The sequence below is a fragment of the Dysidea avara genome, chromosome 4, assembly GCF_963678975.1.
Source record: "Dysidea avara chromosome 4, odDysAvar1.4, whole genome shotgun sequence".
Classification (NCBI taxonomy): Eukaryota; Metazoa; Porifera; class Demospongiae; order Dictyoceratida; family Dysideidae; genus Dysidea; species Dysidea avara.
Genome location: NC_089275.1, coordinates 9,082,657 through 9,101,537, shown reverse-complemented (window position 1 = coordinate 9,101,537; position 18,881 = coordinate 9,082,657). Strand labels below are relative to the sequence as shown.

Sequence of the window (18,881 nt, the reverse complement as noted above, 5' to 3'; positions counted from 1 at the left end):
TCAAACATTGGTCACAATACCACTGCTGGATGACTCCACTATTATTGGAATTTTTAAAGATATACAAGATTGCACCAATTAAATGTCGGTCCATCAATCTGACTCATTTGATGATCCAGATTCAATGTCAACATCAAAATTGATTCAGATGCAGCTTCAGATTTTTAGACTTGAACTCTGTACTGGTCTAATAGTCATAGTGACAGTAACCCTGTTGGATTGGCGGGACTGGAAGCAAATGTGAGAGGGCACATTTTGTGCGCTCACTGGTGTCTGACCCGTACGAGATGGGCATCTCCTTAAATCAGAAAGACAGTGCATGTAGACCATAAAGATGGCACGTAAGATATTATGATTGATAATGATATGATAGCAACAAAAGCAAAAAGGCTAATGTTTGTCTTTTACACCTGGTAGCACGAGCTAGAATAAGAGAGGATTTTTTTTGTGCCAACATAAATGCAGAGGATGACAGTGTACTTTAGGTCATTTAAATGATAAGCATGATACATCTATCAAACTATTAAAGGATAGCACTGCCACCTTTACCGTAATCAGGGGGACCTTTAGTTTTTACTCTAATCAGGGGTCGAGATATCCATTTTGATGTTATTTTTATATGGATGTATGTATACTAAAGATGTGTCAACCATCAAGTAGCTAGAATGGTCAATGGTTGTCTGTGTAGATCACCTCACATGCAATGATTGATGGTGATGTGTCAACCATCAAATAGCTAGAATAGTCAGTAGTTATCTGTATAGACCACCTCACATGCTATGATCGACGGTGATGTGTCAACCATCAAGTAGCTAGAAAAGTTAGTAGATGTCTGTGTAGACCACCTCACATGCAATGATCGATGGTGATGTGTCAACCACCAAGTAGCTAGAATATACAGTGGTTGTGTGTGTAGATCCCTCACAGGCAATGATCGATGGTGATGTGTCAACCATCAAGTTGCTAGAATAGGCAGTGGTTGTGTGTGTAGACCACCTCACATGCAATGATCGATGGTGATGTGTCAACCATCGAGTTGCTAAAATAGTCAATTGTTGTCTGTGTAAAAATCATGTCACAATGCAATGTTTGATGACGAAGAGTCAACCATCAAGTGGCTAGAATAGTTATTGTTTGTCTGTGTAGACCACCTCACAGGCAATGATCGATGGTGATGTGTCAACCATCAAGTAGCTAGAATAGTCAGTGGTTGTGTGTGTAGACCACTTCACATGCAATGATCGATGGTGATGTGTCAACCATCAAGTAGCTAGAATAGTCAGTGGTTGTGTGTGTAGACCACTTCACATGCAATGATGGATGGTGATGTGTCAACCATCAAGTAGCTAGAATAGTCAGTGGTTGTGCGTGTAGACCACCTCACATGCAATGATCAATGGTGATGTGTCAACCATCAAGTAGCTAGAATAGTCAATGGTGATGGTGCAGCAAAAATTATGATATGGTGATCCATTCTAGCTACTTGATCTCTGACACTTCACTGACTATTAGGAGGTGGTTTACACAACACTATTGACTATTCTAGCTGCTTGATCCTGGAAAGATAACCATGGACTGCTGTAAGTGAGATGGTTTACACACTGTGTGTAAACCATCTTACAACAGTCAATGTGATGTGTCAAACATCAAGTAGCTAGAATTGTAAATGGTGGTATGTAAACCATCTCACAACAGTCAATGAAACTTCAAGTAACTCAAGTAGCTTTAATAGCCAATTGTGGTGTGTAACATCCCACCGTTGACCATTCTAGATACTTGATGTATGACATGTCACATAGCGATCGACAGTTGTGAGATAGTTTACACACCACCGGACCATTGACTATTCTAGTTACTTGATGTTTGACACATCATTGACTATTGTGAAATAGTTAACACAACTACATTGACTATTCTAGCTATTCAAGCATCAATATAGACCACCATTGACTATTAATTACATCTACTTGATATTTGACACATCATTGACTATTGTGAGATGGTTTACACATCAGTAAAGCTTCTTGATGTTTGATACACCACCTTTGTCTGTTGTAGCTACTGATGTTTGATGGATCACCATTGACTGTTATGAGATGGTTTACATGACACTATTGACTAGTCTAGCTACTTGATGCTTGATACATCATTGACTATGCTGAGATACCACTTCAAGTGATTGAAGCACCAACACTGAATACTCTATCTATTGTACATGCAGAATATACAGTAATCATGCAGACATCAAGCCAGTAGTCCGATGATTGTGTTCTGCTGCAAACTTTGAATGTACTATGATTGAGAAGGGAGGAAATTAAGAGGTTAATGCAGTGGAAACTATAGTCCGTTCTTTGGTGCCAACATATAGTATGTTTTCTGCAATGATGTTTTGTCCTAAATAGTACTTCTGCGTTGGATTCCTCATGCAGGTTTTTTTGTTAAAAATTTAAGTATAAATTTTACCTATATGAAAGAAATAAAGTAACTGAGCAATTATTGGTAGTTTCAGTTTTACTGCATGGTGGTGCACACTGTGATGAGCTGCATGCTATGTGTTTACTATCTACTCTTGCTTCTCCAAACCAAGTACAAGTTTGTATACTGGAGTATTAACTAGGTCCCTGAATCACCCTGTGTTAAAATAGTATGATGTGACTTTGTATTTTTTTTGCACTTTTGGTCACTGAAGCTTGCATGGAGTCTGTCAACAAGATCAGTGCCTCACCCATGCTTGTGTAATTTGATTTTACCTGCCTTGTTGCTGTAATGTACATCTATATCTGCATCCAGGCCCAATAGTGTCTTGTGCTTCAGGTAACGTAAGTCAGCAGCAGTTACGATGGAGTGGTATGTCATAAAGATGTGTTTGGTGAGTATTGGTATGTGTCAGCGTAATAGGGTGTGTAGTAAATATAGTAACTGTTCTATCAGGCTTATTTTACTTTATTAAATGAATTATGTAAGGAAAGAGTTTGTGTGTTGAAACTCTAGTCCATTCTTTGGTATGGTATCTATTATTTGATTGTTTTATCCTCAATATGATTTCTTGCATTGGGTCCCTCATGCAGGTATATATTTTTTGTTGGGAAGTGTTAACAAAGTTAAATTGAGCAGTATGAAAATATAACTGACATATTGTGGGTAGTATTAGTTCCAAGGTTAAACCACTGGTGGTGCACAAAGACCACATGCTTTAATAATTATAATATTATGCGTTTACTTTGTAATTTCTTTATTTGTTTACTTTATCCGCTTGCTTCTCCAGTACAAGTTTGTACACTGGAGCTATCAACAATTCCAGTGAATCACCTTATGTTACAGCCTGTTTTTATCACCCTAACAAGATAACTGCTTCACCCATTCTAGCATAATATTTTTTTTAATTTAATACATTGCCTTGTTGTAGTAGCATACATTTAGATTGGCATTCAAGGTGGTTAGTGCCTTTTGCTTCAAATAAGCCAAGGAAAAGGGCCATGATGGAGTGGTGTGTCATACAAAAGTAGTTGATGTGCAGTGGCATGTGTCAGTGTGACAGGAAATGTAGTGAACATGTCGATCTAATGGTGACTGTTCTATTAGGTATATTTGACTTTTGTTGCTCTGGTAGGTTGTTGAATTGCTAGGTATAAAAAAAGTCTTCTCTCAGTTCACAGGACTTCCCAGGTGTGCACAACTACTCAATCAAACCAGAGTAGAATACTGCTGCCATCTGTACTAGATTTTAAATAAGGGCAGAGTGGCTTGACTTTGAAAATATGGACAGGGTGTATTTATGATACATAATGTCGTGTGATCATATTTTACACAAAATAAGAATCCTCAATCACTTACCATACTGATGCCTATAAAATTTATAAGCATCACCGGGTTGTATTCCCTCAAATGCACAACATTATATATCTATCTACATCAGTGAATAAAATTAGAAATACATAATATGTTTGTATGCAGTGAGATACAGTGTACATGGTAATCTTACCATAATATTATAACACATCTAGTAAACTCTACCAAGCAGATGCCACCTTGACATTAAAGTGACCGGTGCATGAACTTTACCCTGGTGCACCCTACCACCTTAAGTGGTGATTCTAGACCTGGGGGAGATGTGACCGGATTTGCGAAAAGGGGTCTTCCACACACATCTAATTTACCAACTTTGACGATCCATAAAATTGAAATACAACAAGTTATTGACCTGACATTTGGTCAGTTGTTAGTGCCAACATAGCTTAATGGCTAGGGAAAATTTCAGATTTGTGCATCTCTTGAACACAAAGTTATGGCCTTCCAAGTTCATGGAATTGGATGTGTGCCTTTTTGTAAATCCGGTCACAATACTGTCACGGTTGCATATTGATTTAGTATGAATTTTTTAATTGTTAAGAATGCTAAGAACACTGCCTATCTATAGCTGGGAGTTTGTAAAAGACGGAATAAGGAATAGCGGAATAACGGAATAACTCGCATCACAACGAACGGGCATTTATATGGCTTATGCAATGTTAGGGTGATTGTACTGTTACAGCTGTGAACTCATCCCTCGTAGATATCCTTACAATGTAGGGTGATTGCGTGTACTGTTACAGTTGTGAACTACACTGCTTCATCGCTCATAGCCGTCCTAGCGAAGTGATTACTATACGCTCTTACTACTACTGTATGTAGCTAAGTATCATTGCGCTAGCACAGCTAGAATATACAGTAGTTAGCTATTAGTTTCGTTTTAAGTCTTCATCCTTCCAGTGGAGGGATGAAACGAAACGGCTGTCACACCCCCTTTTGCTCACGACATTGGTACCATACTTTACATACAGTAGTAGCTAGTAAGAGCTATAATCAAATGTAATTTTGCACTTCGTAAGCGGGTACTGTATGTTAAGTATGGTACCAACGTCATGAGCAAAGGGGGCGTGGCAGTCGTTTCGTTTCATCCCTCCACTGGAAGGATGAAGACTCGAAAACGAAACTAATAGCTAACTACTGTATATTCTAGCTTAGCTACATACAGTAGTAGTAAGAGCGTATAGTAATCATTCGCTAGGACATCTATGAGTGACGAAGCAGTGTAGTTCACAGCTGTAACAGTACACGCAATCACCCTACATTGTAAGGATATCTACGAGGGATGAGTTCACAGCTGTAACAGTACAATCACCCTAACATTGCATAAGCCATATAAATGCCCGTTCGTTGTGATGCGAGTTATTCCGTTATTCCTTATTCCGTCTTTTACAAACTCCCTATCTATAGCTAGCTGTACTATAACTTACCCCAATAGTTTAAGTAATTCATTGTTCAGCAAGGGAAGGAGGCACATGTCTCTCCAGGCCCACTTCCTTAGAATAGTCTATGCTACCAACTCTCAGATTACGGATCAGATCCCAGGGGTAGCTCACCCCCTTCCCTCTACCTAGTGCATACACTTATTCTACTGAGTATGTGAGTGAAGCATATAGCTATAAGGGAAGCCTCAGCCTAGACGGAAGGAAGGGGAGATGCATTCAATGTGCTTCTTTTAAAGGAGGATAAGCTAATATCGCGATTGTGTGTAGAAACCTTATTGTAACTGAGAGCAGTGTAATAACGTGTATGCATAATGGCTTCAATTAATTGCAAGGCCGGAGGAGACGGTCCGGTTGGTCAGGCCTGAGCCGGACCAATAATCTGGAGTTGAACCAACTAGCTGACCAGTTCGAACTAAATTACTCTCATGCAATCTTTGGACGATCACATCTACATGTAGATACGTACATTTTACAGAGGTTATTGAAAATGCATGGCACGAGTAGTTACCTAGTTTCTCAGCCTAACTAAAGCACAGAACTACACGTATAGTACCTCCAATTACTTTACAGTACAGCATAGCATTCTTATCGTTTTGTACAGAAATGATTGTGGGTTCTACGTACACACAGTAAAAACTGTTGTGTTATATTGACATAAAAGATATGTTATATTGATGCATTTCAAATAACATGTTTTATGTCTCACTATGACACAAATATTTTCTCAATATAACAGAAGACCAAGTGTTATTTTAACAGTGCTTCTGTAGCTATTACATCAAGGTGTATGTTATTACTACTATTAGTGTGTGTCATTATAACAATTATATGCTGTTTTTACAGAACTACCATGTTTGCACAACAGATAATATGCTGTTACTATAATAGCAAGCTATGCTGTTGTAACATGTATGACTGTTATATTTACACAACACATACTGTTACAATAATAGCAAACTATGTTGATATAGCAAGTATAACTGTTGTATTAACACATCACACACTGTTACTATAATAGCAAACTATGTTGATATAGCAAGTATAACTGTTGCATTAATACATCACACACTGTTACTATAATAGCAAACTATGTTGATATAGCAAGTATAACTGTTGCATTAATACATCACACTCTGTTACTATAATAGCAAACTATGTTGATATAGCAAGTATAACTGTTGTATTAACACATCACACACTGTTACTATAATAGCAAACTATGTTGATATAGCAAGTATAACTGTTGTATTAACACATCACACACTGTTACTATAATAGCAAACTATGTTGATATAGCAAGTATAACTGTTGCATTAATACATCACACACTGTTACTATAATAGCAAACTACGTTGATATAGCAAGTATAACTGTTGCATTAATACATCACACTCTGTTACTATAATAGCAAACTATGTTGATATAGCAAGTATAACTGTTGCATTAATACATCACACTCTGTTACTATAATAGCAAACTATGTTGATATAGCAAGTATAACTGTTGTATTAATACATCACACACTGTTACTATAATAGCAAACTATGTTGATATAGCAAGTATAACTGTTGTATTAACACATCACACACTGTTACTATAATAGCAAACTATGTTGATATAGCAAGTATAACTGTTGCATTAACACATCACACACTGTTACTATAATAGCAAACTACGTTGATATAGCAAGTATAACTGTTGCATTAATACATCACACTCTGTTACTATAATAGCAAACTATGTTGATATAGCAAGTATAACTGTTGCATTAATACATCACACTCTGTTACTATAATAGCAAACTATGTTGATATAGCAAGTATAACTGTTGCATTAATACATCACACTCTGTTACTATAATAGCAAACTATGTTGATATAGCAAGTATAACTGTTGTATTAATACATCACACACTGTTACTATAATAGCAAACTATGTTGATATAGCAAGTATAACTGTTGCATTAACACATCACATGCTGTTACTATAATAGCAAGCTACATTATTATAACATGTACAACTGTTTTATTTACACATTAAATGCTGTTACTATAATAGCAAACTATGTTGCCATAACATGTACGATTGCTGTATTTACACATCACATGCTCTTACTATAATAGTAAGTTATGTTATCATAACAGGTGCGACTGTTATATTTACACATCACACGCTGCAGTTGTAGGATTACATTAAAATATTTGTAAAATTAAAATTAATGTACAACAGATTGTTATTTGCACATAAATTATAGTTATGATAGTGTTACGGAGGTGCAATGTCATTAAACACTGCAAAAATCAGAAACAAAAAGTGATTGAAGTTAATACAGCACAACTACTCACTGACACAATTTAAAGTTTCTGTTCAGCAGCTACTATAGCGGGACATTGGAAACAGTGGAAATTGAAAACTGAAACTGAAAAACTGAAACAGAAAAACTAAAACTGTTCAAAACTTCATATTAACTGGTACCTCTTAACAAAGACCACCTCTATAATAAGACCACCTCTATAATAAGACTGCCTCTAAAAATAAGACCACTTCATTATAGTAGTTATGTCAAGTAAGGTGTACTCATAATGATCAATCAATCAGACAAGACAGTACTTAAAAGTTATAATGACAGCTGCAGGGTTGTACAAAAGGATATACTACCTTACCGTGCCAAGACCTAAAGTCCATGGTCATGTCACAAATGAATATGGAGCAATTGCATGCATAATTTACTCCGCTGATACTGGATTTGATAATGGATTTCTCATGAATTGTGCATGATTTAGGAGTTGCATAGTAACATTAATGATCTTGGACTTTGTGTCTTGATAATTGTTAGGTACTCGTAATAAGCATCTTCGAAGATTTAAAAACCTGAGGTGACATCAGTAATTACTGAGGCGCAGGTAATTATTGACATCACCTCAGGTTTTTAAATCCTCGAAGACGCCTATCACAAGTGTCTAACTATTACTAAGACACAAAGTCCAAGATCATTAATTTAACTATGCAACTCTTAAATCATGCACAATTCATGAGAAATCCATTATCAAATCCAGTATCAGCAGAGTAAATTGTGCATGCAATTACCCCTTTTTCATTGTGACATGACCATGGACTTTGGGTCTTGGCATGGTAAGATAGTATATCCTTATGTACAACCCTGCAGCTGTCTGATTGATTGATACATTATGAGTACACCTTATAGCCTTTTTGTTGGACCTACTTATCATAACTACTATAATGAGGTGGTCTTATTAGAGGCGGTCTTATTATACGGGTGGTCTTATTACAGAGGTGGTCTTTGTTAAGAGGTACCTGTTAATATGAAGTTTTGACCAATTTTAGCTTTTCGGTTTCAGTTTTTCAGTTTCAGTTTTCAATTTCCACTGTTTCCAATGTCCCTACTATAGCTGTACAAAAATTTGAAAATGCAGCTGACTTCTTTTGAGTGTCGACAATTTCCATCACAACTTCTTGAAAGAATCTCATTAAGTCACTCACCCTTGTTTTGTAGGAAATATTAAATATGTAGTGCACAGAAAATGTCATGTACAATGCAGTGGGTAAATCACGACATCTGGTCAGGGTGTCTTGTTCAACAATAACTGCATATGTGGCTGCAACTTCAGAGTCTCCATCATACAGTCTGACAATATAAGGAAAACTATTGGAATCATCCAAGTATTCATTTGTCGAAGTAGAATTCTACAATAGAATAGCAATATGTATGTCTACTTTACAAAATATGGTGGTCACACAAAACACAATGTTAATTTTGTAACTTGACATGTTGTCTGATAGGCTAAAAATGGGACCGATTGCGATGCACAACATACATTACAATCACATGCGGTCAAGAGTTACAACTGAAATACATGGCAAATTCCTACCAGTGTTGATCTATGCTTTCAGCTTCTGGCTAGAAGTTCACTACTTTTTGAAGTTGTTTACATATTCACCTTCTATAACAGACTTCAAAGCTTTAAAATTTGTGTCACTGCTATTATTAGGGTGGCATATATATATATATATATATATAGTACAAGCAGACCTCAAGAGTGGCAGATTATTTGGTATGGCAGTTGTCATATGCAAGTTTAATGATGCCAGAAGACTTCACTGTGATGCACATTATAAATGGAAATAGCATGCAAGTGAAAGATATGGCCTGTAGATAGCTACATGATCTAAAATGAATATTCCACTTCAAATGTATCGAACAATTTTGTTATGGCTATTAGCATTGACGAAGGTACCATCCTTACCGAAACTTCACGAAGAAAATATGGAATAGTGTATTTATCCTCTCCCTTCTTATCCTTTTTCTTCTTTGGAACTAAATATGAGCTAAGACACTTGAGTGCTGCTAGACCTTCTTCTTCCTTTTGGAGACCTGGTGGAAAACCCACAAACATTTTTATTGGGAATAACATAACTACTGTAATTATTGTACATGCACCCCTGCTATCATAGGCACAGTTATACAGAATAAGCTAAAGCCAAATAAGATAACTCTTACAATTTAGGGTAACAATGCTTATGTTCATTGCATGGATCTTTGCTAATCTGCCTGTCTGATTACCTTGGTAATATGCATAATAGACGGTCCCTCAGTACAGGTAAACCAGTTTTAGTCACAGTGCTCCCAATAAGAATTCTTAAGTGACAAGACAAAATGTCCTGATAAATCCAAACTTGTCCGGACATACTTACACTTTGTACAGACACAAGTGGTCTATTACACTACCTGTAGTAGGCATCTCTGATGGCAGTCCCTTAGGTGTACTGAGGATAGCATTCTTTAGGCACTACTAAAGGGGTTTCTGTACAACAGAGGGGTTGGCATTTGGTACACTCCCTTTGGTGGCTTGAATATTTAATCTCTTAGACAGTTATTATTGGTATGGTGAACAGTCAACTAAATATGCACACCCTGGGCTTATTATGTCCTGCCAAATACAATTATTGGCTATTTTGTCCAGAAATTGTCCATTGCTGGTTGGCAGGAGTACTATAGTCATGCAATCATCAAGTGAGCAGTTTGTATAGGGGGCTGAATGCCATGAAAATTAATACAGAAATTAAATCAGCTATATGCACAGGGAAAACTGTCACCTGTTTGTGTAAAGGCCACCTTTCTATTAAGTCCAGTCTTAAATCTCCTAATTAAGTTCACACATTCTATAGCAACCAACTAAATCTTAACCCAGCACAGACAGGTTTCACTGTTCAATTTACTTACCATTATCATCATCATCCTCGTCATCTTTAAAATCATCCAAATTCTCCAGTGCTGCCTTGATCTCCTTGGCTTGCACAGTCTTGCTATATCGTATTATGATGCTGACATATTTTTTCCAGTTGTCTTCAAACAATGATGATGATTTTTCTATGTTGCAAATCATATCCATCTCATGGGTAATCTATAAAAGGCAGTGAAAAGATAAAAGCTATATACATCAAAAAATTATTTTACTTACATGTGGGATTTTCTTAAGTACTTTATACTCTTCTAAAATATCCTTGACAGGCACCTCGGAGCTTGTGATCCACTCCCTTCAGTACAGGAATGTTCTTGGCATCAATTGCTTGACGTTGGAATTGCCTGCTGGTTTGCCTAATGCTAACTCTTGTCTCAATAGCTCCATGTTCCTTTTATGAGTATGATCATCTTCTCGTTCTCCTTGCAGAGATGGATATGAATGTTGTCTGTGTTCTTCCACTTTAGGTTTTTTAGGCTTAGTTTCTTCTCCTGCTGGTTTTCGATTAACGTTTTGACATCTCACATAAATGTATTGGGACCAAGATTGCTATTACAGAAACACTTAATAAAACAAAGACAATATGCGTTTACACTTACATATTCCTTTAGAAAAGGAAACTTTCTTATAAGGGCTTTAGCAACATGGTCACAATCACTAGTGGTTGCACGCGTCCCAGTTGTTAACATCATTGTAGCCAGCACCCTGACTATGTATTTCCTACCATCTGGATAAAAATTTTTGTTTCGTAGGTTCTCCTCAGTAGTGTCTCTGAACACTGGTAGTATAAATGGGTCAGGCAGTTTGCATACCTATACATTTATATAACAAAAATTACTCAACAGTAAAACAAAATACTTACTTTACTAGGTAGATGTCTGTCAATCTTGCTCTGTGAACAACTACTAGATTTCTGTGAAGAACTACATGATGGTGACAGCTACAGAGAGGAAAGTCTACATTTCAGTAATACAAACTAAGAAAAATTACCATAGGTGTGTCTGTATCTGACTGATAAGACAATTGCTCACTCCTTGGGTTGGCACTTGCTTCAGTGCTTAACAGCTGAAAAATGGCAAACATGCACGTATAGAATAACTGCCTTTCACCTGATACTAACTATAAAAGCCTTATTAAACCTGACTTAGGGAATTGTGCTAAGCATGCAGGTACCCCTTGGTCCACCTAGACAATTAAGGTTTGTCACAACTTTTCACTTACCATAGGCAAACCAGTAGGTGGCACACTTGACTCTTTAGGCTAAACCAAAAAGGCAATAAAAACATTGAATGGAGATATGGTTGTTTACCTCATTATAATGCATCATATCAATGGCAGTCTTAATAGCACGGTAAACTTTAATGTGTTGGCCATATGTTGGCAAAATGTCCTTAAGGCAGTCTGGTCCAGCTTGGCACCCAAAGGCACCAAAAATAGCTTCTCCATCCATTTCTTCATCTATGAACAAAAGTCGATTGTTTTAGTCTGGCTCAATGAAACTAAGGGCTAACTTACCTTCAAAACGCTGGCGAATATTTTCAGAAAATCCATTGTCAATGAGCCACGAACCCAATTCTTTGACAGTCATATTTTCACTTAACGAAGCGCTCAACGCAGACATTTTGCCACAGCACCTGGCCACTTACTTGCCGCGCTTTTTAACCCGCGCGTATTAACCCGCGCTTTTTTTAGTCTCGCACGAAACTATTAAGGTCATGGAGGTTGATGGGTCACCGTTTCGTTGTTCGTTTTGCAGTTATAGTTGTTTAATTTGGAGAGATTTGAATCGACACTACTTCGTTACTCATTCTAGCGAACCTTTTTTAAACAGAAATGTGTTGTAGTGGGTTGCTCACAAACCTTTCGGAGTTATTCTTCGTTCACTTCCCATTTAAACAGAAAGCATCGAGGTGTAGATTTAGAAAATGAAGCAAAAAAAGTATCTGTCTAGTGGACTCTTTACATTGGAGGAGAGAATTAATAGAGATACAATCGTCAACTCCTAAGTAATGGAAGCTGAAATGGACATCGATAGCAACACGTGCAGTATGCATGGGGATGGTGAAACCTCGGCTACTGAGCATGAGTTCGAACAAGATGACGAAGTTCGTAGTTGCAAACTATATGCAAGTAAAAACGATCGAGAAAGATCTGCAGCATTACTTTTATTAACTGTCAAAGAGCGTTTCAAGCTTACACAATCTGCTGTTGATTTTATTACTCAACAAGTGCACCATATAATTTCTTATGGTGTTGATGATATTCAGGAAGTGGTGCAAGAGTGGCTAGAGAGTCAAGGGATTGTGATGGAAAACTTTGCAGAATTATCTGCTCGTTTAGAACCATTACGGAATCCTTTTGCATCTTTTGAAACAGAGTATTTGCAGTCAAAATTTTATCGGGATCATTTTAATTTAGTGGTAAAATTCATTCATTGTTCTTGAATGCCTAATTTTGTTTAAAGGACCATGTATTCAATTGTATCATGTACAATTAATGTGATACTATGCATCTCCCTCTTTTAAATCAAGGAACCTTTGAGAATAACACTGGGAGATGGTACAAACAATGATAGCTTTGAGTATGTTCCATTGCTGAAAAGCTTAAAAGCACTTCTAGACCATCCTGAAATATGTGATGAGGTATGCATAATCTGTACGTTATATAAAATTTGCTAAATGTGCACTGTAATCTGTTATACAGTACATTGGGAGGGAAAGTGTCAATGACTAGATTGCTTATATGTGACCCGCTGAGTGAAAACCCGACTATAGTTTGCATTTTTATCAAACTTCTTATAACTTCTTTGTTATCCAGAGGGAAAACCAATGGGCTATCAAAGTTTCAGCCTTATCTGATGAATAGTTGTGGAGTTATAGCGATAGACAGTATGAAGTGCAATAAAATAAATTTGTACAGTGGCTATATCGGAAAAAAATTACAGGCACTCATTTTATCAATCATAACTCACAAAGGAAACAAGCTATGGAGATGGGACGTGGCTTATTGTCTTCACCATGAGTTGGGTCATTCAGCAAGAGTTCTGTCTGCTCTATTCAGCTGTTACACACAAGTAACTTCCCGAATTTATTAGAATCGTGTTGTACAAAGTGACAGGAATTTAAATTAATATTTAACCTTCAAACTTATTTCATGGTGATAGGTGACTACTTAAGGATATAGCAAGGTGAGCTTTAAATAGAATAAAGCTTTATTCTTTAACTTCACTGTTACCTTCAACTCCTGTCACCTTACAACACGATTCTAATAAATTTGGGCAGTTGCTTGTATGTAACATTGAGTACAGCAGAAAAACTCATAGTTTTGTAGCGAATATTTAGTGAAATGCAATAGAAAGTACTTTATCGCAGTTAGGTTGTTTTGGAGTGGATGCAGTTTTTTGCGGGCTCGCCGTTACTGTCTGAGCAATCATAATCGTGTTCTCAGCAGTGGCTACAAGGTGAGGAGTGTGGATTAATGTTTATTGTGTGATTCGGCTTACTGGAAGAATAGACCTTTGGTCCGGTCTGGATTTTAACGATGGCCATTGCCCCTTGTTTCTTTGTTTATATAATACTACAATGTATAATAATGTGGTATTTGTAGATAGTAAAGGATAATTGTAGAACAGATGGTTTGATCGGAGATTACTGCTATGCATCCTTCATCAGAAATGATCCCTATTTCCAGGATAATGAGAATGCGTTGCAGCTACTGCTATACTTCGATGAAGTCGAAGTGTGCGATGCTTTAGCTAGTCATAGAGGCGAACACAAGTTAGGTATGTGTGGTGATCTTATGTTGTCATTTAGTTCACACTTTTTTAGGATTGTTTTACTACACAATTGCAAATCTCCGACCTGAATTGAGGTCCACTCATCGTTCCATTCAACTTGTAGCAGTAGTGAAATCATCACTTCTCGCTAACTATGGATTTAGTGAAGCTTTAAAACCATTTATTGATGACGTCACCAAATTGTACAATGTAAGTACAAAATTATTGTGTATTTTGCATCATATCCACTATATACAGGATGGACTTTTTGTGTCATTCAATGGATCCGAAACACTATTCTGTGGGACTGTTGTTGCATTTTTAGCAGATACTTGGCTGCCCATGATATAGGAGGATTTAAGATTGGTGTTAGGTTTACTTTGAGAAAGTGCAGAGTTTGTATGGCTGCACAATATTCTATTCAAACTAAGGTGTGTATTTTTTTATATTGCAGTGTTCAAATAGTGCTATGTACAGTTTGTTGAGTCAGCTTTCACTCTTCGGAACCAGGATAGTCATGATTATCATTGCTCCCTTTTGGAAGGCCCATTTGCTGAAGCAGACTCTGTAACATATGGCGTAAACAGCCAAAGTATATTAAATAAAATACCGAATTTTCATGTGGCTAATGGACAGATGCCACAAGACCTAATGCACCTCCTATTTGAGAGCGTAGTTCCTTTTGAGATTAAACTAATGCTAAAGGTCTTTATTTATGAGAAACGCTACTTTGACTTGGATTTGTTTAATTCTCGACTATCTAGTTTTGTCTATGGTAGAAATGAATCAAGGACAAAGCCACCTAAAGATTTTGTCAGAAGAAAAATAGCAGGAGATTCCAGCTTAGGCTTATCAGGCTAGTTATTGTAAAGTAACACCTAAAACAAATGTACCCTCCTATAGCATCACAAGCTTGGACACTTGCAGTTATCTTGCCTCTGATTATTGGCCACAAAATTCCACATGAAGATATTCACTGGGAATGTTTTTTATTGCTGGTTCAAATTATTCAGCTTTGTACAGCCAAAGTATCATCACTGTCATCAACTTTATTCCTTGCTTCTCTGGTAGATCAACACCACCAAATGTTTGTGGATTACTATCCAGGTGTTAATGTTTTGCCGAAAATGCATTACATGGTCCATCTAAGTGATCAGATTCTCAGGTAAGCATGCCTTTTATTACTTTCAATGTATGTCATTGTTGTATTGTACAGGTTGGGACCGCTTGTTACCTCATGGTGCATGCGAATGGAAGCAAAGAATTCCTACTTTAAGCAAATTGCAAGGAGAACAAACAACTTCAAAAATATTTCATTTTCCGTAGCAGCCAGACATCAAAAGTTACTTTGTGGGTACTTGCAGTCGAGGCATTTTTTTGCTTTTGATAGCGTAGAAACTGGACCTTGTGAGTTCTTCTTTACCACACTATAATACTGATAAGTAAAGTTTTAATAGTGATAGCCAGTTAGGGCTTGGACAAAGGTTCAGAAGCTTCGAAACTTTCAGTTGTTTTGTAACCTTTGTAGGTGGTTTTACCCCTCCAAAGCTTCGTAACCATGGATACTGCCATGTCTAATCACTCAAAAGCCATTGGAAGCTTACAATATCATTGACAAAATAATGGTATATTTGTAGTCTAAGCAGTTGTACTAGAGCCTGTACTACAGTAGCAACAACCATATGGTGTACATGTACACTTATAAGTTATGGTCATTATTTGCTAACATGACATAATCAACAAAGCTTTGAAACTTCAACTGCTTTCCTGCAAGAAGCTTCAAAGGGTAAAATTTAACCTTCGTTCCAGCCCTGTAGCCAGTGTATCCATGGTTACAGATTTTAGAAGGGATGAACTGGTTTCAAAGAAACTTTTTCCTTATTCTCACTCCTATTATGCATGTGTATACTTTGTGCTTACATTTTGTGTATCCTGTAGGTAAGGAATCAGTTTCATTTGCTGTACATCCTAAGCGAAATAAACTGCTTTATCTTTATCCTGATATGCATCCAGATACCACTATAACACAGTACGTTATTTGAAATATCTTACACAATGTGTTTGCATATGTGACTTGAATCTGGGAAAACTGATCTTATTGCCTTTTAATTTCACAAGTATCTAGAAACACTGCATTTTTTTTTAGAATTCAAAGTGTTGAGCATTGTCCACAATTTTGTTTATATCTTTTGTACTTCTGAACAAATACCCAACAGTTAATTTTCCCATTGTTTTAGATAGCTTTTTTTTTACCAAGTATCATGTGTATGTCTTAAAAGGCACACCTGCTAATTATAGTGCTTGTATCACATAATGTAATGTATCACGTAATTCTTAACAGTGTACAGTAACTTCCATGATATAGTTACATTTTTAGTTGAGGTACCTGTTGTTCCGTTTAAATAAGGCTACAGCTAGTTTGTTGCACTGGTATCCAATAGTCTTACTGATGTATTGCCTAGAAGTAGTGTGGGTATGTTTGAACCTGGTACTTCCCACACCCCACTCTGGTGCTCTAATACCACTATGCCACTGTGCTGTAAGCCTTAGTTTCTATCTCATAAATGTAACTCAGGAAGAAACCAATACCCTACCACTAAACAACTTATGTTTTTAAAGCATAATGATTTCTTTCACTGTCTGTCCAACCATAGCTCTCACCCAATACTTACCTTCATACAACTAGTGTGTTTAATAGTCGAATTTTTCTGAATAGTTTTAGTGGCTTTCATTGCCACCTGTTTATCAGTGTGTATAGATATCCTGTCTATTAAATCATAAATATTATATCTGTACTGTCTTTTTATATATGTAGTTCAAATTGGATAAAAACATATGGAGAAGAATAGTGCTGTACACCTGCAAAATTTTTGTCACCGGTTAATTGCCTACCAATAATTGGCAATAACCGGTTAATTGGTTTGTTTGTATATTGGCAGACATAATGCGAGTCAACAAGCCTGCTGTAAGGTTTAGGGTGGTACCAAAGTGACCATCAACATCTTGTCTAGTAGTAACAGTTATTACAATCACATTCTTTGAGGTTATGTTATGATGTTAACACTTAACAGCAGGGGTAATTTATGGTTTACCAAGTGGGTGGGCAATAACCTGTTTAAAGGTTTCTTCACCGGTTATTGGCTGACCTAGACAACACTGGTTAATAACCGGTTAATTGGACACTGGTGTACAGCACTAGAGAAGAATATCATCACGGTGACTATCTCATAACAGCTAAACAGACAAATGATCTTCCGGTCTTCTCCAAAATTGTTGATTTAATGATGGTGGTTGACTGTGCAGTAGCAGAGGTAGAAAGGTTTTTGACTGTCGGACTTGATAACCACTTAATGAGTTACCAGATTAAATCCACTCACCACCTATGTTGTATCCCTTTGTCAACACTAAAAGAAAAACATCCGTTGACAGTACATACTTTTGATGATGGGCAACTCTATATCACCCTGAGATCCAACATTGAACCGAAGTTGTTTGGTTCATATAATATCACTTGGTAACTGTGACAGTTACAGTATGTTATTGTAACATATTTTGTGTAAAAATAACTTGAACTATTTTGTACTTTTTATTATGTTATTTTAACACTGTATGTGTCAATGTAACATATTTTGTCACATTGAATTTATAATATTATTTCTACATATGATATCCCATGCTACTTAACAATGCTGCTGTTAAAATGACAATTGAATGTCACAATAACATTATGCTGTTTTAACACAATATGTTATAATAACAATTCCTTTTTTACTGTGCAGTATCACGTGTGCTGACAGTTGGCATTTATCACGTGTAAGGCAGGTGCCTTCTTTGATTCTAAGCCAGCATACTTATATCACAATTCAATCTTCATAAAATAATCATTAGCATTCCTTGGCTTGTCTCTCTTGGTTTCTTTTACTGGGCGAAGGGCTGGCAGTGACAAACCAGATGATCATTCCGCGGCAAGAAGCTGTACACCCATACATTACATGGTGGCCATCTGGATGAGATGTTGAGTAGAAATCACTCCTCTTCAACTACCCACTCATCCTGTCGAGATACTGAACAAACTCTCAGTCTCACTCACATCGCGCCATTTTCGAATACTGATTGGTCTCGTGACGGTCCACCAGTATATTTACGTGATGATCCGTTCACTTCATACAAACCAGTATAGTAGTATACTGTATTTTTATAGCTGTGTAGCTTTTTATTGTAGCTGTGTGAATTCACTGTATAGTAATTATATCCTAGCTAAAGGGGGCCATGCTGCTGTGAAATTTGGGGGGAAATTTGCAAGTTGCTAGCTAGTTTTACTTTAAAATTTAGCATCAATTTTAAATTTTAAGGCATTTTCAAGCCTTTAAATTGCAAAAATTCTGCAGCTCCTGGGGGTTGCACCCCCAGATCCCCCCTTGAACTTCTAATTGCTAGCTATAATTAAATGAACCATACAGCAAGTTTCATGCTGTGTCCCCTGTATGTCAGGTCTACAATTATACATAGTATAGAAAGTCTGAAGAACAACAGATAGGCTTGAGCATATTTATA

At 36.8% G+C, this 18,881-nt stretch overlaps 2 protein-coding genes across 10 annotated transcripts; one reads left to right on the top strand and one right to left on the bottom strand.

Annotated features, from left to right (window-relative positions):
- Positions 1-8,253: 8,253 nt before the first annotated feature.
- LOC136253110 (uncharacterized) lies at positions 8,254-12,761 on the bottom strand. 2 transcript variants are annotated; one of them, XM_066045722.1, is made up of 11 exons: positions 12,068-12,761; positions 11,862-12,010; positions 11,774-11,812; positions 11,543-11,617; positions 11,415-11,492; positions 11,152-11,364; positions 10,772-11,101; positions 10,534-10,714; positions 9,557-9,684; positions 8,845-8,996; positions 8,254-8,793 (listed from the first exon to the last, which is right to left on the bottom strand). In XM_066045722.1, the coding sequence occupies exons 1-7, from the start codon at positions 12,171-12,173 to the stop codon at positions 10,850-10,852; spliced, it is 912 nt and encodes a 303-aa protein (XP_065901794.1). In that variant the 5' UTR covers positions 12,174-12,761; the 3' UTR covers positions 8,254-8,793; positions 8,845-8,996; positions 9,557-9,684; positions 10,534-10,714; positions 10,772-10,849. The 2 variants fall into 2 exon arrangements, with proteins under 2 accessions (XP_065901794.1, XP_065901793.1); XM_066045721.1 differs by having other exon boundaries at positions 8,254-8,996.
- On the top strand, positions 12,242-18,097 carry LOC136253109 (uncharacterized). Of its 8 annotated transcripts, XM_066045717.1 has the most exons (11): positions 12,242-12,972; positions 13,084-13,194; positions 14,224-14,333; positions 14,380-14,537; positions 14,586-14,758; positions 14,805-15,183; positions 15,231-15,492; positions 15,544-15,734; positions 16,266-16,356; positions 17,143-17,175; positions 17,536-18,097. In XM_066045717.1, the coding sequence occupies exons 5-11, from the start codon at positions 14,729-14,731 to the stop codon at positions 17,843-17,845; spliced, it is 1,296 nt and encodes a 431-aa protein (XP_065901789.1). In that variant the 5' UTR covers positions 12,242-12,972; positions 13,084-13,194; positions 14,224-14,333; positions 14,380-14,537; positions 14,586-14,728; the 3' UTR covers positions 17,846-18,097. The 8 variants fall into 8 exon arrangements, with proteins under 8 accessions (XP_065901789.1, XP_065901790.1, XP_065901787.1 ...); XM_066045718.1 differs by having other exon boundaries at positions 12,242-13,194; positions 14,224-14,328; XM_066045715.1 differs by having other exon boundaries at positions 12,242-13,194; positions 14,179-14,333.
- Positions 18,098-18,881: the final 784 nt, after the last annotated feature.

Excerpts from the sequence above, each read along its gene's own strand:
- LOC136253110 (XM_066045721.1), bottom strand. The coding sequence starts at position 12,173 with ATGTCTGCGTTGAGCGCTTCGTTAAGTGAAAATATGACTGTCAAAGAA. Across the intron at positions 11,813-11,861 it reads ATATGATGCATTATAATGAG|CCTAAAGAGTCAAGTGTGCC; the intron begins GTAAACAACCAT and ends TTTTTGGTTTAG. Across the intron at positions 11,493-11,542 it reads CAGATACAGACACACCTATG|CTGTCACCATCATGTAGTTC; the intron begins GTAATTTTTCTT and ends TCCTCTCTGTAG.
- LOC136253109 (XM_066045717.1), top strand. The coding sequence starts at position 14,729 with ATGGCTGCACAATATTCTATTCAAACTAAG. Across the intron at positions 16,357-17,142 it reads CCAGATACCACTATAACACA|TTCAAATTGGATAAAAACAT; the intron begins GTACGTTATTTG and ends TTATATATGTAG. Across the intron at positions 17,176-17,535 it reads AAAACATATGGAGAAGAATA|TCATCACGGTGACTATCTCA; the intron begins GTGCTGTACACC and ends TAGAGAAGAATA.